We start from the raw sequence: 26,622 nt of genomic DNA on the forward strand, positions 1-26,622 counted from the left end.
TTATAATCTTCCTTTTGTGATGTGGCCTAAATCTTTTTTCTGCCAGTTCTTCATGCTAATCACCATATTATCACTAAAGTAAGTGTTTTAATTTACAACTCAGCGAGGCCTAATAATTTGGCTAAATCAATCGGCTTTTTAATTATATAGGGAAGGTATGAATAACGATTGGTTTACAGTCCGACGGCAGTAGACAGCCGAGCGGTCAAGGTGGCAGCCTGTCACTCTGGGGAGCTGGGATCAAATCCGGACGGGTCAAAAAATTTCCAGGAATTTTTTGTGGTGGTTGTCTGGGTATGTCAGGCCTGTCCCTCACCACTCTTAGTGCTCACAGGGTTGAAAGAGTTTAAAAAAAAAAAAAGTCCAATGGCAGCATGGTGGTGTGACAGCAGAATTCATGATGTTCTACTGTTTGCCACCCTCGGCTCTGCTAGATATCAAACTATAGACGTACATGTGGTTGAACAACATTCAGGTTTGACAGTTGATACCAACACCATACTGTGTTCAGCCACTGGTCAGAGTTTGACTATGAACCATACAATGTTCTTGCCACTCTCAGTGACAGCTGGTGACTCAACACTGCCTTTGGAATTTAAATAGGCCTTAAAGTTTTTTCCATTAAGGGGTGTGCAATGCTTTGTTTTTGACTCCCTAAATTCCGTAAAGTGCACTCAATTCATCGGGAAGCTTAGGCATTGTCACTGACCCAACTGTGTTTCGAAAATGGGGGTCCAGGAAGTCGTGGACCCCCATTTTTTTTACATTTTATTACAAGATTATTAGAAAATGGCAAAGTTTAATCAAAATCGTTCCATCAGATTTAGAGAAAGAATTCAATTCTGTAAGCCACATTCAACGGGCTTTGCTAGTGCTCTGCCTCAAATATGAATACAGAATATGGATGTTTGTAATCGGAAATATTTAAGCCCGGGAATTTTTCGGGAGTGGTTCATCCCGTTTCTCTCTAACCGGCTGAACCCCCAATGGACTTGATATAAAAGCCATTCATAGCGCCCATAGGGCGGAAAGAAGGCAAAATTCAAAAATATTAAATTTCACTTCATTTGTATTTTTGTAAAATCTATATTTTTCATTTAAAAAATTTCTTTCATCAATGTAAACTTAAATTCATTTATTAAAGAAAATTAAAATTTAAAATAAATCAACTCCATTCAATTCTTCCAGATGTCGCACTAACATCTCAGAACACGCCGAACAAATAATCGAACGCACGTTAAAAATTAATAAATTTAATAACGTATTTTAAATTATTTAATTTGCAATTTTCACTACCTAATTTTCATACGTAATATTAAAAAAATATTACACAAATAAAAATAATTAATTTAAAAAAAAATACAGTAAAATTAAACCGGGACGAGATTATGTTTGAAACGTGGTCGCGTATGGACTTATCGTCTGGCCGTGAGAACGATTCGAAAAAAAAAATGTCGATCGTTCCGAAATTATAGTGTAAAATTTCGTTTTTCTTTGAATATATTTATTTAACGGTGTGCTATTAAGATGTGTTTATTGGAATAAGTGTAAATTAAGTTACGTGACGAATTAAAAGTAAGTAAACGTCTATTTGATTGATTAGGCTTAGCTCTCCGTAAGTTCATTTTATATTAATTACGTATTAATGACGTATTAATCAATGAGATTTGTATTGTTTTTGTATATTGCGTGTTCGGCTCTTTTATGCACTATAATTTTATATATATTTTTAATAATTTAAACGTAATATATATTTATGAACCATTGATCGATCGTTCTGACGCTATATAACTTCTTAACACGGAAAAATTTTAATATTGCATGGTTAAACTTATGCAATGTTTTTACTTCACTATCTTGTTCTCTATACACATTACATCCAATAATCAATTATAAGGTTAATTAATAGATAAAATATACACGTGATACACTAATGTAATGTGAGTTATGTAGCAGCTGGATTATATGTTTAATGGCAATTTGGACCCATTCGTGAGGTATGTCGGCATGGATTCTGGATGGAGATGTGATCTGGACTGTTGCAGTTCTGTTCCCCAAACTCCTGGTGTTTGGGGATCAGAACCGCAGAAGGGTTGTGGGTTTGCGCCTCGCCCAGATGGGCTGACCATGTGGAGTTTTCCAGGTTTTCTCCATGTCTGTAACATTCAAATAGGGCCCTGAAAAAGACCTTCTGGAAGGCATCGCTTAAGTGTTGCACTGCCATAACTTAATAAACAAAGGGTGATCCAGACTGTCGGAGAAAGATTGTGAGGTCCAGACATAGGTGTCTGCAGAAAATTCGTCCCGTAGAAGAGTTTGGAGAGAGACGAATAGTTACATCAATAAATGTTTTTGTAATCTTTTAATGTTTTTAAGACAAAATCTTGGTTTAGGCTGTGGTTCTCAATTCGTGGTCTGTGGAACACAGGTGCTCCATGAAGTCACTTCCAAGTGTTCCGTGAAAAAATCAAATATACAATTAAAAAGTGTTTCGCAGAAAAAAAATTGTCAAAGTTTAGTGTTCCCTGACTTCAAAAAGATTGAGAACCACGAGTTTAGGTTGTAAGGTTACCTATCTCGATCACTTTTATTATTATAATTTGGGGGATTTTTCACTCGCTCCAAGGGAAGGAAAAGTGTCCCATTTGTCCCTTTCTGTGGGGTGGGTCTGTATCGCATTTGAATCCTGATTTCTTATGATAGACTGGGATGGTGAACCTAGGAATGCGTGCCCAAAGTGGCGTGGCAGAAAACTCATCTGGCGCGTAACATAACATGTGATATCAATTTATTGCCTTTCTTTTTCGATCGTCCTTTTTTCCAGTTTGCTTTTTTACATCTATTCTAATTAAAGTGTATTTATTTTATTACTTTGAATATCATTAACTGAGATCTAAAATGTTGGCATGTATAAACATTTTTAAAGATAATCATGCTTGCTATATAGCATACAGACTCAAAAAGGTTCACCATCGCTGTGGTAGACAGATACCAGAGACTTTCTGGCCAATTTTTCTCTGTAGATTCCAATCATAAACCCTTCTGGGAATTTTTAAAAATTTGGAGAAGTTATTTGTGCCCATTATTGGTCTAGTGTGTATTGAGGTCACCTAGCATGAGAAAAGAGGGAGAAGTGATTCAAAATGTTTACTAAAGGTCATGGTTTGGAATAGATTTAAATCTAGATCTCTCGTGATAGATATTGGTTCATTTCTAGCCAGCATTTGTCTTGAGATTATAAACATAAATCAGAATCTTTCTGTCAATTTCTGGAACTTGGAAAACTTCCTAGAAAAACAGTATCCTGGGATTATGTCTGATTTCAAAACTGTTGAACTATTTTGTTAAATGTAACATTAGTTACAGATTAAATTAAGGGCATGAACAATAGTATACAAATTTTCTTAAAGTTTGTTAATAAATAAATTTCAGAATATTTTTAAACAATTTGAAATAATTTTTTTTTTCTTGTAATATCATTCATTCAAAATAATTCTGAAATTATATCTACTCTAAACAAACAAATTAAAAGTGAAGTATTTTCTTTTAATAAGTTTGTTTTTATAAAAGAGTCTCTCTTAATTTCTATATAAATTGAAATTTATCTCCGAAAACACACCCTCGGCAGTAACTTAAAATCGCACACAACACTTTATTTTTGCCAAGGAAGTGGTTTTTAATCGCAACCATTTTCAGCTTGTTCAACAAACCAATTTGTCATTAATCTCAGAAAGAAATCTTGTATTTCCTGAATATTAATTTTTACAGAAAAAATAAAAATAATAGTAATCATTATATAAAATGTAAGTAACATATAAAAAGTTGGGAAAGTGATGGCTTAAAATGCTTAACTGACATCATGATTTCAGCATTGATGAGATAATTTGAAAATTAGGAAAATTATAGTAATAATTTTTTTCCCTTTACATTAATAAAGTGTTGTGATAGTTTAAATATTCAATGTTTTCATGCTAAAACCAACTTTTAAAACTATTCATTCCACTAAATAACAGGAAATATAAATTAAGTACACTTTTAGCCCAGATACACATTAAAACAAATAGCTTATCAAAACATGGCTAAATGAGAAGGGCTTATCACACGAGGACAAGGTGGAAACCAGACTCAAATTATTCAAAGCCTGTAAGCCCATTTAAAGAGCATCCTTTGGGCTTTTTAAATGGACTATGAGGGGTCTGAGTACCCAAAATGCATTCCCATATTAATATGTTATATTTGAATAATTTGAGTCTGGTTTTTATCTTGTCCTGATGTGATAAGCCCTTCTTATTTAGTCGTGTTTCGATAAGCTATTTGTTTTAACGGGAAGTGTAATATCAGTGAATAATAATTAGTTAAAATTTATTATTGTATGTATATATGTACAGTACATGTGCACATAGGTATATATAAACACATATTTTAATTAAGAGTCTTTTTCATTTGGGAAAAATGACACATTAGAGTAAATTGAAGGAATGTTTTTATTTTTAAATATATTAATAAAGTTTATAAATTTTTCGCTAAGGATAATTAAATTTTATCTGACAAGAAGGTTGTTTTATTTATTTATTTATGATGATAGTCTGTATTTGTTTTTGATAACAGTCTTTGTTATCAAAAACAAATAAATAAATCAATATGATTTATTTATAATTAATGGGCAGCTGTCCATGTATTATGTATACAGTTTAAGTGGAGGATGGGGTCAAGGCATTGTCTATTTGTCCCTTTTGTTTTGTGGTATTGTGTCATAAATTTATTTTGATAAGCTTGTTTACCAGTCCGGTGAATGAAGTATCAGTTAGAAAATATTTGCAGAACTTTGTCATTTCTTCAGTGTGGAGATATGTGAATTATTGTACAGTACATGTAATTAAAGAGGAATGGGTTTGTCAAAAGTATGTAGTGAGTATGTTACCGGTAAGGATCGGTCTCACAATTGGTGAGGGAAATTAAGGGTCGTACAAGAAATGACACGTGAAAACTAGGAAGGAATTACTAAATTTTATAAATATATACAAAAAAAAAGCGTATAACATTCAAAATCACTAATATATTAATTACAGAATAAACAAAAAAACCCACTTATTCTAACAGTATATATACAATATGTAACAGTGGTGCGTACATGCTGGACTGACTAAATACGTTGAACATCATTCGTATAAAACAAAGACCTCACAACAGAACGGCGTACTATACACACTAATAGGTTGTCCTCCTTATCGTACTTCTCACAGCCACCTTGATTACGCTATCGGTAGGCTCGCCTTGTGGATGCAAACGGATTATCTCACGACCACAGTCCAGCCACTCTCCGTCCTTCCTCGCTTACCTTCTATGTCCGTCCGCTGGCGTGTTTCCTCTTACCTCGGTCAAGTCCCAGGAAGCAAAAAGGTGCTCCTGCACGCTAGACACACCTTTTTATAACCCTTCGCCATCCGGGGCTTTTGGTCAGTCACGTGATGTTGCCACAAACGGGGGTACGTGACAACGGAAATTTTTTACAAAAATAACGCGACAATGTATTGTACAAAAAAAGAAAGAAAGCGACAATGTATGGCTCCCAAGCAGGGCCGATCCCGATACGCGAGAAAAATAAAGAAAAAAAATATATACATATAAAAATAGTGACGGAGCACTACAAGTATATCATTGTACACAGCAACTGGGAGTCAAAAGTGGCTCAAAAAATGTACACACAATTAATGGATGGCCTCTTAGCAACAGTCTTTAGTTCCTTTAGTCTTTATTCGGAGATTCTTTTCAACAACAAACAGCTGTTAATATTCTTAAAAAATATACGTTTTGAAAGCTGTGTGAAGAAACTATACTGTCCTAGTAAAATTCTGATTGATATATTGATGTTATCATTTTGATTTTTAGTTTCTAAATCAATATCGTCCTTTATTGTTATCCATTAGAATATTCTAAAATTGTAGAGAAATTGCTGTCGTTGGAAAAATGATGACAGCGGTAGTTTATTGATGAATAAAAAAGATATAAAGAATATTAGAGTATTTTTGTATAGTTTATATAGATTATAAAAATTTGCCATTTGGAATTATATTTCTAGCGATAAATTTCATATCTGAAAATTTTTCAGTTTTCAAGTAATCTGAATCAAATAAAAACATCTTAAGCTTGATGAGTTTATAATATATCACCAAACGATCGCCTAAATATCGGGCTACAATATGGCTAGTTAATTAGTAATTATAATTATTAATTTAATTTACTTAAGAGATAGCGCCTAACGTCTACCTCTAGTGACAAATTACTTTGTCTAATCATTTAACTAGCCATATTGTAGCCCGATATTTAGGCGATCGTTTGGTGATATATTATAATCTGAATCATATCAATATTTAGATTAATGTTTTGTCTAAAAAATTTGTGGAATTCTGGCTGATTTTTTTTTTATTCACAATTTGAGAAAATGAAAGTAATACTTTACCAGAAATAGTACATTTATTCTCTTGGAATTACATAAAAATTAGAGACGGAGCACTCAACTTAATTGATGTTTTTGTGATACCAATTAAAGTGAGTATTCTGCTGTTCTGTAATCCTGAGTGTATTGTAATAAAATTTGCCATACATGAAAACTGCTACCTAAAATTGTCCGAAGATCATTCTTAAAGCTGTCATTAAATTAATTAAATATTTATGTAATTGTCCCTGTTTATATGGAATGAAGTAGTAGATTGTATGAAATTAAATTATGTAGTTACTATTATCTCAAAATTATTATTTATAATAATAGACCAAAACTGTCAGATTTTAAGGTGTTTTTATGTTAATATAGGAATTAACAATTAAAACATTTATTACTAAAGGCTGGAGCCACCATCATTGATTACATTCAGGTTAATTTTATTAATAATATAAAATGTCTATAGAGAAAGGTTTGCGCAAACTCAATTTTCACACATTGGATAGTTACATTGTCAGTTAAGCCATTCAAGCACACTATGAAAGGCTACCTTTTAGAAATGTAAGTAATATAAAACTAAATGGTGATAAATGATTACTTCTTCACAGTTACTTGAGTTGCATATTTAAATTTCTTTTTTATATAAGTAATATTATTAGTTATTAGTAGATGATTATGCTTTCTTTAAGGAAAAATTTCTTTAGTCACTCATTACTTTCATAAAAATAAACTACAAAATTTGATAGTTTTGATTTATTGTTTGGTTTGAAGCTTAATTAATTGTCATTATATATCACATTATATAGATATATTTTTGCTAAGATAACTGCTTGTATAAATAATTCTAGTTTGTCTGTATTAGTATGCACTATTTAATTATCCAGTTCATTCACATATATTATAATATTTTTATACTAATAGATTTTGTATAAACCATTCAGAATTTTATTTAATATTTACACAATTTTTTTATTTGTGTATGTTTTGTATGTTATGGATGTACAGCTATGTTTATGATATATAGGAGTTTATTTTGTTTGTCAGTGAATATAATGTCAGGTCTGTGATGGATTGCGTTGTCAATGATTATAGCTTAGTCATAATATATTTTGTGTGTATTTTTGTTTTCTATGATTGTATAGGATATGTATTTTAGTATAGTTTCTAGGTGTGAGGTAGTTTGTATGCAAGCTTTTATTGCTGTTATTTTAATGGTTACAGCATGCTGATTCTTATGATTTGTGTTGAAAATTAACATATAGTTGGAAAGAAAACAACTTCAAGTAATAAAACATTGTTGATTTTACTTCTGAACTGTTAGTAAATTTGAAGAGTTTATAGATTATTATGGTTCCTGTACAGCACCGGATCCAATAGTTGCGAGGCCTGATTGAATTCTTTTTTGCGGGGCCTCTCAAACTTTAAATAACAAAATTAATTAACAGTTAATTTACATATTGAAATATGTTGTTTTATTTTTCATAACAATATACCTAGATATTTATTTTTGTAACATGTACTATTTTTAAATATATATAAATTTTGATGTGATGCGGGGCCCCTTCAAGTGCGGGGCCCAATTGGCACCAATCACTCCAATCGCCTAAAATCCGGCTCTGTTCCTGTACATCGATATCCTGTTCCTTTTAACATCCCTGGATACATCGTATTTTACTTTCCACCCTGCAGGCACTAAGATGGCCTCTGTTTTAGCTATGTCAATTGTAGGATTGTCCATATGTAGCTGGGTGGGCCTAACATACCTTGGGACTGACCATTCCAAAAAATTTCCTGAGGTTTCCAGTCAGGGCTCAAACCCTGGTCCCCAGAGTGATAGATTGTCTGTCAATGGATACTGGGGTGAATGGATGTCAATGGTGTCAATGGATACTTGTTAGTGAATGTTTACTTTTTTAATACAAAAATAAGTTAAATTGACATTTGAAGAGAAGAGTTTCCTATCATTTTCTTTTTAATTGTCTTGATAAATTTTTACTGTGCTTTGTGAGAAAATTTGGGTAGATTTTTGTTCAGCTAGCTCTCAGTTTGGTAAATAAATCATTCTCTGTATAAATTGTTTAATTTATGATGTTTTGACATTAATTCAAAGAATATATACACGTTGTTTACATACCACATTGATTTCATGAATTATATCATAATTACTTTCTGCATTTGTCAATTTTTTGTATACAAAATAACTGATTAGATATTTTTGTGTATCGTCATCATTATGAGGTGTTTAACTTGAATAGAAATAATAATTGATATAATTCCTATTATTTTCAAATAAAGGGTTATAACTTTTAACTTATTAAGTACTTAACCATGTTGACATATTCAAATAAAAATATTAAATATTTTTATTTGAATTTTTAGTAAAAGAATTTGAATTTTTTTTTATGTAATAAAGAATTTAAATTGGATATGCCTCATTTATAAAGCTTGTTTTACATTGTTGTATGAACCATTATGAATGAACTAAATGAACATTAACTGAAACAAAATATTGTTCTCATCATGCTAGGTGACACAAACTAAATTAGGATGTGATTGGTTTAAAAGAATTTGAATATTAATCATAAAAAATTGATTGGTCAAGCAAACTGAAGTTCAGCAGAAGTCAAGATATCCTGAACTCCTAATGAACAGGTCAAATTACTCACCAAAAGGGGATGAACTGGCAGTTCATATCTGCTTTTTAGCAGTTTGTATTTCACTGTGTACCTAGCTTAAAGCTGTGTTACTTTTAAGACTTTTTTTAAACCACTTTATATCTACCTCATTTTAATATTAACTTGTTTTCAAATTTAAAGTATACTGTGTTTCAAATTCAGCCTATTCTTTCTCACTTTTCAAAACACTTGAAATCACCATTTTTTGAAGATAAACGAGTGATTATAAAGCGAAATGTAAGAAATTTTAGGAAAATAAATGAAAAATCGTTAAAATCCAGCATTCATTTTTTAACGAGCAAGCATTTTCAGTTACATTAGTAGCCATCATTGGATTTGAATATTGGGGATTGAGAATAACATTGCAAGTTAAGGAATAAATATAAATTCAAAATAACAAAACAGTGCTTACAATAAAATTAATGAATATAACAATAATAAAAACTAGCAAAATACAAAAAGCTTAATGAAGGAGGCCACTGAACCTGCACTCACTAAATACATGGAGTGTGTCAAAATTTACAAACATGGACTCACTGGTACTTGCGTAAACAATAGGAATGTGGACATTATTCGATTAATAGCATATTTTAGATGCTTAATTACTAAAGCTCAGTGTGTTGTCGTAATTATCATTTACTATATAATTAGAACTCACTTGTGCCTGTGACCGGTGTGAAATTAATTAATTCAAGTTAACGAACGTTTTCTGGACGCCTTCCGTGTCCTTCTTCAGGTTAAACTGCTGGATTCTATTATTTTTTAAAAACAGAACGAGTTTTTTAAAAAATAATAGAATCCAGCAGTTTAACCTGAAGAAGGACACGGAAGGCGTCCAGAAAACGTTCGTTAACTTGAATTAATTAATTTCACACCGGTCACAGGCACAAGTGAGTTCTAATTATATAATATACACCCCGGTGTGTATGAGGAAGATATATTATCATTTACCTTTATATTTGACTAGCAGATGAACCCAGTGTTGCTCCGGCAGAAAGTAATGATAGTGAAGATTCAAAAGATTACATTATAGCCAATCTTACCCGTTTTCACTGGGTGTAATAAGAACTATGATAACCTTACTTGAATAAAATGATTAATTTTAAATTCTAAAGTCTGAGAAAACTAGTTTGGAACATTATATTTCGAATTTGGAACAAATTCAAATATTCATTCAAATTCGTTTATTTTGGATTTATTGTTTTTGGGTTACCCGAACAGTGGAAATGATTAAAATATTTATTAATTTCCAAAATGTATACTATATGTGCCACTATTTACTTTCCTTCTTTATTATTTACACTTTGTACTGACTAAAACTAACTCTCTTCTCCTTTTTCCTGGGAGAGTTGAATTTCCAAACATCCCTTCTTAATGTGCATTCTCATGGCATACCCTACTAAAACGCAGTCAAAAATGCAAAAAAACCACATTTAAAATAGTATAGTAGAAGCTGTTTCTTAGGATAAGCCTTAATCCTCTCCCCCCTGCGGGGGAGAGGAATTTCGAAAAATCCCTTTCTAGTGTACGTTCTCATGACGTATCCTAACTGTGCACCACGTTCAACTCCTAATCGTTTGGGCTCTGCACGTATTATTATCGTCAACCCATCTCGATCATATTATAAGATATATTTATTTAGTTGTTAATTTTATTTATTCATTAATCTGAACTTAGACCATGCAGAGTCACTAGGCTCTGGATGAGGTTAGGTGACAGTATTTATCAATTTTATGTCATCTCCAACTGTTATATTGTCTGGGCATTGTACTGCTTAACTTATGTGAACTAATGCTGGCCATTTCACTCATTTTTGATAAACATACCGAGTATAATTTTATACAAAAGAATCAAAAATTTTCTATATGAATTCAGGTAATGCAGATAAGTGTATTTTACACAAATAAAATTTGATGAATTTTTCTTTTTAATGTATTTTTATTTATAGTTTTAATTGAAGTGTTGATTTTATCACTTTCCCTAAGTAAATTGAAAAGTAGTCACAAACATCATTACAGTAGTCAAACAATTAGTTGTGAATTTTGGTTTCTAAAATTATTATTTACAGTTGCTATAAGAATCAAATAAATGGTACTTAATTAATCATTTTATTCGGGAGAATATTAACAAGGTTGTTAAAAAAAATTAAGTAAGTAAATTATTTAAAATTTTTATTATGAGGCAACACATTGGCTGCTTAGTCTTTATATCCTTGCTTGTATGTGTAAATTTGTTTTCCTCATATGTTCTGTAACACTGTATATACTGTTGAGTCTGTTGTCATATCTTATGAAGTTAAATTAGCCACTGTAATTAATTTAATGAAGTAACTAGTACACATTTAACAGTAGGTAAGGTTAGAAAAATGCTAACAGTTCTGATCCAGTTATTAGATTTTCAGGTGTGAATATATATAACAGAAATGCCATTCCTCTTACATCTGTTCATCCCTGATGATGGTTCATTAATCAAATCAAAAATGTTAGTGGTTGGCCAACCTTATTCACTATGAAAGATGTATTGGTTACTTCATTGTCACATATTGATCACTTACAAAATTAACCTTACACATGACATCTCTACATACGGCATAACGAGTAATCGGCATTAACATATTGTTTCCTTGTTAGTCCGTTATATTGAAGATCAATCATTCTTGAAATTATCATATATGCTAATTGTTTAATGTGCGCTTGCTTTGATGTAAATTTAAAATGAAATTCCAAGAACAAAAGTAATTTGTTTTTGTTTGCGCTTTAATAACTGTCATCTGTGAAACCAAAAAAATAGTAAAAAGTATTGATAACAGAACATTAAGATAATTTTTTAATTTAATTTTTTATAACACTTTTTATCCTTGTAGATTAATGTTTGTGTACTTCAGTTTTTAATGTGTTTCTTTTATGAATACTTTCAGATTTGTATATAGAATGTAATAAATTATTGATTATATAAATTATAAGATCAATTTCGTAATGGCAAAGAAAAAGAAGCTCAGACAAAAACGTCAACAGTCTCTTGGTGACTCGTCGGACGAAAACGAGGACAATAAACAATTAGGTAAGTGTCTTCTTAATTTTGGGTGTTTGAGTTAATGTATTTTATTTAATAATTCTGGAAATAAAATAATTTTAAACATGACAAACTGAAATACATGATTTGAAATTATTAAAACATTTTTTTACAATTTATAAAATATTTCAGTTTTCTTTGTTTGAATTTATTTTCCTCCATTTAGAAGAACATTGTTTTTATTATTACTATTACTATTAACTATAAATTATCTTCATAATTTTTTTATTCTTTTAAAACAAAATATACCGTATTTTACGGACTATAAGACGCACTTTTTTCTTCGAAAAATTGCCTCCAAAATTCAGGTGTGTCTTATAGTCCATAGAGTCTTATAGTCCGTAAAATACGGTAATTAAGAAACACTTGTAAAATTTTGTAAATAATTAACTTTTAATATATTTCTAAAATTTATAACTATACATAGAAAATATTAAATTTTTATTTATTACACATTCATTCTTTTATTCTCATCTTGAATATTGAACAAGTATTGCACATATAAATACCTGTAATTTTTTTTATAATAATTAATCTGTGATGACAGTCTCCATTTAGCATGGCTGTATACGTACGGCAGTGATTTTCCATTGATTAATCATGAACGGTTATGCATCATGTAATTGCTGTTTCTTGAATTTGACAATTCTGGAAACTCCTGTGACATATCTGCTTGTGCCAAATTTTAAGGCTGTATATTGTTTAGCTTATGAGATATTGTTTTATTTACAGAACAATGCCCTTAACCCTTTTCCCACAGGAAGCCTCCCAAAGCTTTGTTATAGCATGGGTTAATGTGAAACAAGTTCAGCTGGAAATGAATGATGAAAGGTCTAAGATTTTCCTTAGAAGGATCAGAAAATATTTTTCTGTTCTTTTTGGGCACAAAATAAACCTGAAAAAATTTAAAATACTGAAGATTGTAGCACCCTAGGTGTAGGGCCAGTTCTGATAGGTGTGCATGCATGCAGGTGGCCAGAAGTTCACTTTAAAAATATAATTTGATATTATTTTAATGTGGTGGTCAGCAATGAAATAGATTGATGTTTGCATGACAGTTGATGTAGCTGTGCAGTTTATAGATTAAATAATGCTGAAGCATACATGTTAGGTGTTTTGCACCAGAAAACTTAACATCTGTTGAACAAGAGTAAAATTCATCAGTGGGAATTTCATAATCACTATGAATTTTTACATTTTAAATCACATAAAAAAGACAAAAACTTGAAGTTTGTAAACTTTTAAAGTTTGCAAACTCCAAGCTATATTTATGTTAATGTCTTATGATTAAATTTAAGGTTATACTTACATAACTCATTGTGAATGATTACATTAAATAACATAAGTACAAGGTTTTATGTTTATGCTTAATTTTCCTTCTAAATGTGCTTTTATTCCCATACTGTTAATCTTAAAATGATACACCATTGTGTTAATTGTTAACAGAACCAAAAGGAAATTTGAATTTGAAAGAGATGAGCACAATTTAAATTAATTTTTATATACACATATGTATATAATGTATTCATATGCTAAATAAGAAAAATTTCTTTAAATCAATTTTATTTTAATATGCAAATTCTGTTTTATGGCGACGCTAAAATATGAATTTGAACAAAGATGCCCGTTATCTACAGAACAGTTTGATTTGAATAAAATTAAATAAATATATATCAAATATTTTTATGGACTTATTTTGCTCCCTGCCAACTATATGAAACTGTCATAAAACATACCAGTTAGCTCGTATGGGTTGGGTTAGGTTGTGAATTTACTCACAATCAGCATCGATAAGGGCAACGAAATATCTGTAGCATGCAGGCGACTAACAGACGAAAACTGGCTCTGCCTAGGTGTATGTGTTCAAGGTCACAGTGACTTACAGACTGTTATGTCCTAATACCATAACTCTCTTTTATGGAGATTTTGAGAAGTTTCCATGACTGATAGCATTGAAAAATGATATTATAGTGGAAAATTACTGCCTTACGCACACAATTGCGTGAAGAAAAAAAAATGTATGTGAGAGCATGCACAAGAGAAAACTTTTGCACTGGTTTGTTGGGGTTTGTGATAAGTGGAAATTTTTTTTACAAACTTTTATACAAATGACTAGCATATTGCATGAAGATATCACAGAAGCACAGCTAAACAAGTCAATTTGATAAAAAAAATTACTGCAAAAAACTAATAGATGCAGAAAATTGGAGCTACTGCATGAAATTGCAGGTTAAATACTAATCTTATTATAAAATAAAACAAAATTATATAAGTGCATTTTTTAAATTAGAAATGTAAAAATTTACCTTGATTATATGTGTTTCTTCTAATAATTTAATTGCAAAAAATTTACAAAATGAAATATATAAAAATAAAGTTGTATCATTGACATAAACTGTTTCAATTAATATTTTGTTAGGTTTGGAATATAATTTATTGGAATTTTTTAACTTTTTCCACATTACTGGCATCAGAGAACCTTTGCTTTTGTTACTGGTTTAGCCAGACCCTCATAAGATAATGAGGATGAAGTTCAACATTGTTCTGTCAGTGTTCTGAAGCATTTCTCAGGATTTTATATGGATTCAGCTTCTTCAAAGCAGTTTTATGCACCTCAACCATAATACTATCATAAAGGAATATTTAGTTGTTAACCAGATAACTAATAATATAAATTTATGTGATTAATGTTTTTAACAGGTAAATTCTGTGCACATGCTACAAGAGCAGTTAATCTGACAGCTGTGAAAAAAGTTTTGAAAAATATAAAACTGGATGAATGTCAGGTATGTAAATATATTTACTTATATTAATTTAGTATCAAGTGCAAACATTTCAGAAGTTAAATTTATACAGTTTTAAAATAAAACAACATAAATAATGATATATAGCAGTGATAAAAGTAAAATATAATGTGAAATTACATCCTAAACACAAATTTCATACTAAAACTAAGTGAATTACAAAATGTTTTTTTAATTATAAATTAATTTTTTAAAATTATGTGTTTGTTTTTTACAATCTCTATTAAAAATGTATTATTTTATAAATAAATTTTAACTACAGTGGTGCCTCATATAACGGACGCTGCAAACAACGGACTTTCTGTTTGGCCGTTACGTGACTTGAGCAACGGACTGGCTGTGAACAACGGACTTTCCGGCGTAATTGGTGACTGCTCCATGGTGCGTTCTTTAATAGCAGTCGCTCTGCGTCTCCGCTACTATGGGAGTGCACTGCTGTTTGTAAGCATTTAGGAACGACAGTGAAAGAAAGAAAGATGGCAGCGCCTGCACTATCGATAGTATCGTGACGGAGGAACCTATAATTCTGAAATATGAGCTTTTAAAGGCAAAAGAAGGGTCCCAATTTAACCATAAAATGGATTATTTGTCGAAAGAGCATTCAAAATAGCCACGAAAAAAATTAGAATGCTGGCTACCATTCGAAAAAAATTTGTAAAGACACTTACATCACCGTGTGCGCTAACTTGTGCTTTCACAATTTCTAAATTTTCATTCATAAAACCACATAATGGACCTGGAAACAAAACTATCTGAGCCATGGAGGATGCCATGTTGCTTTCCATCGTAAACTACTGCTACAAGCGGCCATTTTTGCTGTTCAACGGTGCACACTTCCACCAAAATTTAGGAACGTGTTTCCAGGAATTTTTAAACAGATGTCGCTCATGCAGAGTTACGCGGAGGAATAAAAGAACGCACCCCATGTTTATTTTTTTAATGATACAGTATGGTTATTTTATGCTGCGGAACGAATTAGATGCTTTAACATGTATTTCTATGGGAAAATGCGTTTCGTATAACGGACGTTTCACTTAACGGACGTGCACCTGGAACGGATTAAGTACGTTATATGAGGCACCACTGTATTTTAATAATTTCTTGTATAAATAAAAAATTCAAATAAGGTTATTAGGGATCTTCTAATCATGAATCTCTCATATGATGATGTGATTGTCTGAAATTTAATATAATAAAAATTAAATATTAATTCGTACAGGTGGATTCTAACAAAGTTTCTAAACATTGGTGGAAAAGTTTTATTTAGTTCAAAGTTAATCTTTGGCATTCAAAAAAAATGTTTACACAGCTTCAATAAATTAAACCCAAAAATAAAAATTGTGATCATTAATATCGTCTGTCATTATATTGCGCTGGAAATGATTGACTATCTCATACTTCTGTTCATTTAATGTTTAAAATGTAATTTTACATTATATTTTAAATGAGTACCTCATACTTTCTCTAATTTTTACAGTTCTATAGAATTTATTTGTAAAAAAAAATTATATTTCTTTAATAAAATTCAAACATCATTTAAATTTTTTTAAAAAATGCTTAAGTGTAACAATAATATACATGAAGCAGCACTTTTCAAATTCTTCTCTTGATTGTTTTGATTATATTTTGTAAATGATAATGACAAGTTTGCATACTTTAGAAAGTTAAGAACATGAATTCATATCTAGAAGAAATTCTTTGAGGGAAAATTTCTTTAAAAATTCAAAACATTTACTTTGTACTAACAATTTAAAAGTAAAAATATTATGTATGTTTGATTTCTATATATCTTTGATAGTGTATCCCAGACTTAAATTTATATATGTACAGTACAGACCTATATGTATGATATACAAGATATTGTATCACTGGGATCCCAGCAATATCCTATATATTTGTAATTAAGAGTTTTCATTTACCAGTCTGTAGTAAATTTTTTTATAGGTCTTCAGAAGTAAATATAAAAATTGATGAAAATAATAATTATATACAATGCATAGGGACAACAAAGTTCAAAATATTCTGATGATAAAGTCAGATTAACTACTAAACAAGAACCTTGATAATTAATTTCATAAATGCTATGTAATTGGATTAAATTTAGACAGTTAAATTGCCATCTTGTATAAAATTTAATAATTACATTAACTTTGAATTACTCTAAATTACATAATTTAATTAACAACTACATAATATAACTGATTATATAGCAAATCAAAAGAACACAGATACAGCGATATCTCAGTTTTCATCGATAATCCATCCGAAAACAATCTGCGAAATCCGAAACCGACGAAAATCGAGGCAATTATTTCCATATGAATCAATGTAAATCTAATTAATTCGTTCTAGACGCTCCAAAATACACATACCAAAAACACATTTTATAGAGAATTAATATAGCATTAAATACTAAAAGAAACAAGAAATTAATATAAAAGACTAAATAGCATAAAGATAAAAGATAAGATAACTAGCATTGAGATAAAAGCAATGGAATTGTATGGCTAGACACGCAGGGTAATGTCTTGTCTTGTAGAAGCTAGTTGGACATGAGCTTCTAGCCTATATTGCCCCATGGTAAAGTGTGACGTAATTGTCATGCGTAGTTGTATGCGTTTATGATGGTCATAACGCGGGGAATAATGCCTTCTGTGAGGTCCGTTTAAAGGTAACTGGCCCCTATTCAGGCATTACAGACATGGAGAAAACCTGGAAAACTTCATGTGGCCAGTCTGTCCTGACGAAGCACAAACCCATGATCGAACTGCCAGTGTTCAGAGAACAGAAACATTGGCCAATAGTGGGCCGTCGCGGGGTAATGCTCACACAACAAGAAATAACACCACACTGAGTCAGAAAATGCGTGGACTGCCCTTTGTTTTTTTGAAAAATTAGCAGCGAGGTCACTTGAGCACATCGACAAAATCCGAGGCATTTGATGAAAACTGAAACCGACAATAACCGAAGTCAGCGAAAACTGAGGTATTACTGTATTTTTTTTTTACACACAATAATTATTTTCATTATTTAAAAATAAACATTGATTGTTTTATTAAGAGAGAAATCAACATTATTATAAATTTATGTATCTTCATATATATCTTCTAAACATGCTAAGCTCTCATTCATAAATAATAATAGTCCAGTCTTTATATGAAGGTAATTCAGTTATCTATAATACATTAAATATATAGAATCAATCCTTGCTATACACTAATTCCAAACTTGCAGATTTACTTATTTGCAATTATAAAAGTATAACTCATTTCACAATACACGATCTGATTTATTTTTTGAAAATACTAAAACAATAACATTAATGTATATATAAATACATTAACGTAAAAACTAAGATCGAGATTTCTGAAGATTTAATGGAATCGGTAAAAAAAATTATGTTAAATGGGAAAGAAAGTACATTACTTGAGTTTTTACTGTATTTAATTGCATTCTTTAAATGATAAGTAGTAGTAAATGAAATAACTAAAGTTATTATGTATTTATGTTTAGTTTAAAAACAAAGTTTTTTTAATTGATTAAAACTGATTTTTTTCAGCAATGTGCAAAAGAAAAGAAAACAGTTGTCAATGATGCAGTCGATGAAGTCGATGCTTGTGATGTCAAAACATTATCATTATGTTTGCAATGTGGAAACATTGGCTGTAATGAAGAGAAAAGTGGTTTTCATTCAAAACACCATTACTTAACACCACATTCTGATTGTCATGCTTTAATGGTCAACACAACTACATGGAGTGTTTGGTTTGTAAATAATTTTAACAAAATATGAATATTAAATTGAGAATCGCTGATTTATTTATTTATATATTTTATTTTTAGGTGTCATTCATGCAATGATGAAATACCTTTAGAAAATTATAAAGTAGTATCCAGTGCTGTTAATTTCATTAAGAAGACAGATGCTGCTCAGTTGACTCTAACACCTGTAGTTAAACCAGGTAATTATTATTGGTGTTTGGTCATTGTTATGCTGTTTTGAAGTTTTTTTTAAAATTAATTTTAAAAAATGTATAGTTGTTTTTTAAATCTGAACAATGAGTAAATAATTGAACTGTGTTCTTAGCACTTGCATGGAGTTCAGGGTAATAGGTGTAATTGTGAGGGGTTTGAAAAAAAAACTATTTTTTTTAATCCATATTAGATCATTAGGAGGTCTCTCAAATTCGACTATACCAATCAGAATCTAGAATGTAAACAAATGCTAAAAAATCGTTACTTTCATGGTTTTTCAGCACTATTTTCACTTATTTTTATGTTATTTGACGCTATTTAGACGAATAAGCAAGTTTTCGGAAGCATAAAATTGAAAATTTTTCTTCAAAATAGAAGCTTCTTGATAAGAAGCTTCTATTTTGGTGAGAAATTTTCAATTTTATTCTATTTGATTCTTCTAAAAATCGTTATAATACTATGTATTAAACTTAAAGTATTCGATATCTAAACCAGAAAGTGTGTTAGCTAGAAATAGGAGAACTTCAACCCCCATTTCTCACCTCAAGGAAAGTCATAAAACAGTTGGGCTAATGACTTTGTGAAAGGGAAAAAGTTCTATGCTTAGAAACTTCTAAAGAAGGGATTTTGTACTGTCCAAGGGCCGCATAAACATTGAAAGGAGGCCGTATGTGGCCCTCGGGCCGCAGGTTGTGCATCCCTGTAATATGTAAAAATTTTAATAGTTAAAGTAGTCATGGAATTTTAATATTACAACCTGGAACCTCATAAAAGTTTGTATTAATTGTCGGAAAATGAAAATAAAATAAATACAGTGTGTGATCTATGTAGAAGTCTAACACGTGGAATTAAACAATTGAGATTATAAAGCGTCAAAACTTCGAAATGCAAACTGTTCCAGAGGTCTGCTTTCGTTCTTATTTTAAAATGCGATCAGTTTTTATCCCGAGGAAAGATGTTTAAAACAGCAAAACGTTAGAAAAATTAAAATTCACGCTGCATTTAAAGGTACAAGTGGTGGTTTTTGTAGTTTGTGACGAATACAGTTTTACTGAATAGTTTAATTTAAAATATATGCTCTCCATCTCAAATTACTAGTGTCTTGCCCTTTGTACATTATACTTTCCTGCTATCAGTAGTCTTGCCAGTCATCTATCTAACTTCTTTGAGGGGAAAATTGTTGAATTGAAATGATGTGACTTCTGGTTTACGTCGAACATTCGTATATAGTTAATCAGGCTTCCTGCCCCTAAACTTTCCATATCTGGCCTTGGCTTTGATCTACCTAACTCTGTTCTTTAGATAAACAAAGGATTGACAGACAACGGGAGTGGGAATTTAAAGGTCTAAAATTGCAGCTCAATAAAGAGAATTGAACAGCCTTACAACTGTGAGTTTACTCGATAACATCAGATAAACTGAAAACTGTTTTTAATTTCTGCAGTGAGTTGTTTTCAGTCAGTCAGGGAAAACTGCAGGTTTTTATCCTGGAAAATCTGGAAATCTCGGGGAAATTGAAAATTGTTGTACACCCTGTTAATGAAATTAATATATAATGTATCACGTTATTCTACATTAACTTACATGTAGTTGAAACTTTAAACTTCAATTGTTATATTTTAGCTGTTATCATTCAACCGCAACAAGAAATATTAAAAGTAAAGCAGAATGATACTGATCAGAAAGAAGAGAAGGAAAGTAAAGTAACTGAAAAGAAGGTGGTTGATTCAAAAAAGAGGATGCCTGTAGAAAAAAAGAAGATCATTGAGAAAGTGAAAGTAAGTTTATATATTATTTAATACTTGTTCCTTTTTTTTAATTAGTTACTTAAGTTTTTAACATACCACTATGTTGAGTTCAGATACTTTTGGTGATATCTTAATTGGTAAATGTGTTTAAATTCTTTTATTAGTTTTTAAACTCTATTCTAGGTACTCAGTTAAATGCTTTTTTCTGGAGATCAGTATAAAAGTTACTCAAAAATTATATTACTGGGTATGATTTGATTAACATAAATTAATCATTTTATGAAAATCGAAAATTGGATACTTCCTGAAATAGGTCTTTTTTTTCTGGGAGAACGGAGGGAGAGGAAAATTGGTGTAGTTCTAAATAAAATAAATTCTTAAGCATAAAGTTCAAAGCTCAGATCATTTACTTAAATAATATAAACAGAAGTCATAATTCTTTTTTCTCTGTAATTGAAATATGATTCATTTGAATAAATGATACATAGTAGCCTCTGTCTGTTGTAATCTTGAGTAATTTTATCAGAATTAGTACATTCCAAAGTGCACAAGTTAATAATAACAATGTTGATAACGAGGAGTAATTATATTTATTGAGCTATACATTTTTTTTCTTGTATTAATGTGTCGATAAAAATAGCATTTTTATGTATCATAATCATATTTAAGTTACTTACTTAATTTTCCTAACGTTATCAATATAAGCACATCCTATTGCATTTAATGATGATATTTTACATATATTGTTAGAATATATTATGTAATTAGTTTAAAATATCTTTTAAAACAATTCTGATATCTTAGTACTAAAATTACTTCATAATTTCTTTCCAGGGATTGAGCAATTTAGGAAATACATGCTTTTTCAATGCTGTACTTCAAGTATGTTTTATTATTATTATTTTTTTAATAAAATTTGGATGTAACAGTTTTAATTTAAATTAGATATAATGATAAATTTGCAGAATCTTATTCAAACTCCGTGGCTTTATGAATGGTTAGAAGAACACTGTAAAAACGGCTATGTTTGGAGCATAACCATTCCTTCAACATCTCAGACAAATTCTGCTGTAAGTTCTCACATAATAACAAAAAAACAATTAATCACTATTGATGTTTATTTTTAAAGCACTGATAGAATTACTAAGTAACTAACTTTGCAGGAAAAACTTGATATCACTTTACAAGAATGCGGTGAATTGACTCAAGCATTCATGTCATTTTTGCAAAAGGTTTGCAATAGTCAAGATGGTGTTATCAATCCAAGTCAGTTATTTGGACAGATGTGTAAAAAGCAAGTATTAAATTAATATATATATAATTTATTAATTCTGTTTAATTGACCTTATTATAAATTAATTTTTTTTTATCAAAGAGCTCCTCAGTTTAAAGGCTATCAGCAGCAGGACAGTCATGAGTTACTGTGTCATCTGTTCGATGCTATGAAAAATGAGGAAATTAGAGTAAGTTATTGAAGAAAAATAAAATTATTATTATGCAGTTGATAATTTGACTAAGCAAACCTTAATTTCCTCTAATGTATTTATGGCAAAATTATTATAAATTATTTAAATGAGAACTTAATAAATATTATATTTTTGAAAGTAAAATTTACTTTGAGTAGAATGATATAATAATGTGATTATGGTGACTTTGATTGATTGATTGATTGGTTTTAGAGCATACAATGGTTTTCTGGCATTTGGCTTATTAATTGAATTATCCTTACATGATTTTATATATATGTATATACAGATCTAGAGGGTATTCAAAACGTTTCCAGAGAGTAGTGGTTATTTGTAAACAGAATGCTATATTTACAATTAATTGATGTGAGTGCAGTCTTGCTGAGACTTAATTAACACATTGGCCAGGATGACATTAATATTTAAAAAACAGAAGGAACTATACATTGCTGAGACTTATTTTATCAGATATTTGCAAATAGCCTCATCAGACTTTTTTCTTTATTCTCAAATTTAAAAAAAGACATTAAGGGCTTTTGTTGATAGATTGAGTGAAACAATTTTCAGTGCAGTGGGTAGAATCAGAGAGCGATGCTTTCTACCAGAAGGGCTTAGAAGGGTGGAAACACGTATGGGAAATGTTTTTATCTTAAATGGAACGTATGTTGAAAAATGATACACTAAATTCTATATGACTGACTTGACTTCATTTTAGCTTGCTTGTAGGTCTTATAAAAGAAGTAATTTATAAGATTTTTATTTTATAATTATTAAAGAAGTTTCTACTCTTGGCATTTTAAGACATTTTTTAAATTTAACTTTCAAATTAGCTGTCATTCATTGATTCATTTCTTTATTTAAATTGATGCTTTTACAAAAGTAAGTGTTATCTATCAGATAATACTCTTTATCTCAGATTTCCTCTTTGATTTTTAGTAAAATTTTTCAAAAACTGCAACTAAAATAGTTTGTCTAAACAAAGGAACATTTTCAAAAACTTTTTTTGGTTGATTTCTATTGTTAAAATTAAAGTTTTGTTGATTGGTTTTCAAAATATTTCTGTCTACTAGTTTCAAATTGTCTACAATTAATGTATTGTGTGTTGTTAATAATTATAAATTTCAAAACAATGATACATCTTTCATTCTAACGATAATGAAAAGAATGTTTGGAATTTATTATTATTAGTTGTCCATAAATAGAATTAATGTGAAATTTATATTGTAAATACATATAAGTTCTTAACGATATTACTTTGCATGCAATTTATATTAATAGTAAAATATTACTGAATAAGTAAAACTAGTTAAGAATAACCATAATTGTAAACCAAAAATTACCATTAATGTATTGATAAGTTATATGTGTGTGTACAGTACATACATATATTTGTCACGTATGTAGTTTTATATATTTATGATAAATGTTTTTAAACTTTATATTTAATTCCAGAGGCAAAGAAATGGAATTCTAAATTACTTTTTCAAAAAACGTGAAAAAATTAAAAATGCCGATGACGAAACTAAAGCAAAAATAAAAGGTAATTAAAAAAGAAATCTTATTACTTTCACATTCAAGTTGACTAAATGTTAACGAGAACAGTTTTCAAGTAAATGTTTAATTAGAGAAATATCTGTAGTTTCTAATATTGTTCTTCACATCATAGCATTAAGCCCAGTGTCTTGTCATACGTTTGTCGACGTTATATTTGGTGGTCAGCTACTAAGTACAGTCATGTGTGAAGAATGTGGAATGGTAAGAGTACAGTACATTCTATTTATGCTGTTTTTTTATTTTATCAGTCCAATTAATTTTGTTTTTTCAGTCATCTCAGAGATTTGAACCATTTTTAAATTTATCCCTGCCAGTTGCTGAAGAAAAAGTAAGTATTTTACTTTTCTATTTTGATTGAAAAACTCATAATATTAATATTTGATTTATTGTGATAAGCCTCTTCGACCCGGAGCACAAAAGCGAAATGCTTCAGAGAAGGCCGATTTTGCTCGAGAAACTCACTGTAAGCAAGAAGAAAAGAAACTTAGCAAACACCAAGAGACGAAAATGAAACGACAAGCAAAAAAATTAGCTAAAGTAAATAAATTTATTTTATTGATTGTTGAAAGATGTTCATTGAAAGTAATTTTAAGATTATGAATTTTTGAAAATTAAAGTTTAAAGAAAATTTTAAATTAATTTCAGTTTTCAGTGTAATGAATATGCCCTATATGCATTTTCGAGTTTTAAGTTTTCTGAATAGTATTAAAATATATTAAGGATAAGTCCTTAATATATACATAGGGTAGATGTACCAGTTTTGGCCAGTGTAGTACCAGTTCTGGCCAGAAAAACAAATTTAACTTAAAAATATAATCACAAACGAAACAAACTTCAGTTAACAATAAAAGTTTGTTTTGTTGGACAGATTTGAATATGTGGTGATTATATTTTTAAGTCAAATTTGTTTTCTGGCCAGAACTGGTACACTGGCCAAAACTGGTACATCTACCCTATGTGTACAACTCAAAAAATACAAAAAAATTACATATAATATAACTAGCAAGTTCTCCATAGAAATTTTGAGTTTAATTCCAATGAACAAAGAACCAAAACAATCAAGTACTCTAATAATAATATTTTTAGATTTAATATTGTTTTTCTGGGCATTTAATATATTTATTAATTTCATATATTGTATATTATATATATTTTAAAATATAATTATTAATTTGTAACTATAAATTTCAGAAACAGATGAAAGCAGCTAAGAAAACAGCACTGACACTGGACGCAAGTTCAAAAGATGAGCCATTAATAACAGAAGAACAAAACGAACTGGATGATGAAAAATCTGGTAATTCTGAAATCAAATATTTAATAAAATCAATTTTGTTTTCTAAAATAAAATAATTTATATTCTGTTACAGATCAAAGTGAGGCAGATGTTGAAGATAATATTGATGTAGAACCTAAAGATGTTTCAAATAGAATTGATACAAAGTACAAAACAGTACAAAACAATCAGTCTGTAAATAATGTTAGTGCATCCGAGAAGAATTCTTCTGATAGCGACAATAAAGATCAAGATGATATAATGATCTCTATGGAATATTTTTCATCTTTAACCCTGGAAGACTGTGACCAGGTTGAAAACACTGAACAAAATTGCACAATTGAATCATGTAATGGTGAGAACTTATGTAATGAACAGATAAGTGAAAGCAAAGACAGTCTCTTTGATGCGGATCAAGACAGAAACAGATCTCCAGAAGAGACTTCTTCTGTCAGCAGTGTGCCTGACAAAGACGAAATGCGATTCGGAAGTCCCGATTCAGGTATCAGCAACAGTGAAAGTGAACGCACTTCAAATCACGAACAATCCAGTCTCACTACCATATCATCCAAAACACTTGCTCCGCGTTATCATCCAACATCAAATGAATGTTCTGTTCTGTCCTGTTTATATCAGTTTACTGCTCCCGAACTCCTAATGGGCAATAACAAGTTTGGCTGCGAAAATTGCACTCGTCTTAAAAACAGAAACAAAATTTCTGACGGTAAGTGAACACAGAAAATATTTTATATGAAATTAGAAGAAAATATTCAATGATGTGATTATTATTTTAAAATTACAGAGAAGGTCACAACTGTTTTCAGTAATGCCAGCAAACAGTTTCTGATTTTGAGTCCTCCTGCCGTTTTGATTTTACACTTAAAACGTTTTCAGCAGGTGAGTGATATTACCCAGAATAATGTAAGGTGCAAAAATATCTTTTGTAGACTTGTGTCATTTAAGATTTATGTAAACATTCCTTGTAGGTGGGCACAAATCTTCGTAAAGTTAATCGGCACGTCGAGTTTCCTCTCACATTAGACCTGGCACCATTCTGCAGTTCTGACAGTCAAGTTAGTTTTTGCCGACAGAATAAATATATTTTGAAATAGCATTTACTTTATTCTAATTTTTAATTTTTTAACAGATCCTTCCTCAGCTAAGTAAAAATCAAAAGGAAATTCCCTACTCCTTGTATGGAGTAGTCGAACACAGCGGTCGTCTCACCGGCGGCCATTACACCGCATATGTAAAAACGAGACACAAATCGGCAACAAAATTTGCATCTTTCTTAAGGCACGAACCTCTCAGTCAGTCTGACATTATTACTTTAATTAAGAACTTTGGCAAAACCACCTCTGAGAACAAACCGGTTTTACATACCCTAGAAGACTACGAAGAAAAATGGTACTATGTGAGTGACGGACATGTTAAACTCTCCTCCGAAAGTCAGGTTCTAAGAAGTCAGGGATATCTTCTATTTTACGAAAGGATAGTTTGATGAAGTCACCATGTAAAATTGTATTTTACATAACTACAATATCAATCAGGTTTCTGTAAATGGAAATTAAAGGTAAATAAATTAATTTGAGAGAGGTTTAAGAGAGTCTGAG

General features: G+C 30.2%; 1 protein-coding gene across 1 annotated transcript; it reads left to right on the plus strand.

Annotated features, from left to right (window-relative positions):
• The first annotated feature begins 1,397 nt into the window (after nucleotides 1-1,397).
• Nucleotides 1,398-26,611, plus strand: Usp16-45 (ubiquitin specific protease 16/45). Its single transcript, XM_067267619.1, has 19 exons — nucleotides 1,398-1,575; nucleotides 12,032-12,174; nucleotides 14,887-14,972; nucleotides 18,550-18,755; nucleotides 18,834-18,952; nucleotides 20,589-20,743; nucleotides 21,548-21,595; nucleotides 21,679-21,783; nucleotides 21,877-22,007; nucleotides 22,089-22,176; nucleotides 23,632-23,719; nucleotides 23,846-23,934; nucleotides 24,005-24,061; nucleotides 24,130-24,270; nucleotides 24,925-25,030; nucleotides 25,104-25,733; nucleotides 25,812-25,906; nucleotides 25,996-26,082; nucleotides 26,157-26,611. Exons 2-19 carry the CDS (start codon nucleotides 12,090-12,092, stop codon nucleotides 26,508-26,510), a joined length of 2,670 nt encoding a protein of 889 aa, XP_067123720.1. The 5' UTR covers nucleotides 1,398-1,575; nucleotides 12,032-12,089; the 3' UTR covers nucleotides 26,511-26,611.
• The last annotated feature ends 11 nt before the right edge of the window (nucleotides 26,612-26,622 follow it).

This window comes from Centruroides vittatus, unplaced genomic scaffold (assembly GCF_030686945.1).
Source record: "Centruroides vittatus isolate TY-2023 unplaced genomic scaffold, ASM3068694v2 contig_3068, whole genome shotgun sequence".
Lineage (NCBI taxonomy): Eukaryota > Metazoa > Arthropoda > Arachnida > Scorpiones > Buthidae > Centruroides > Centruroides vittatus.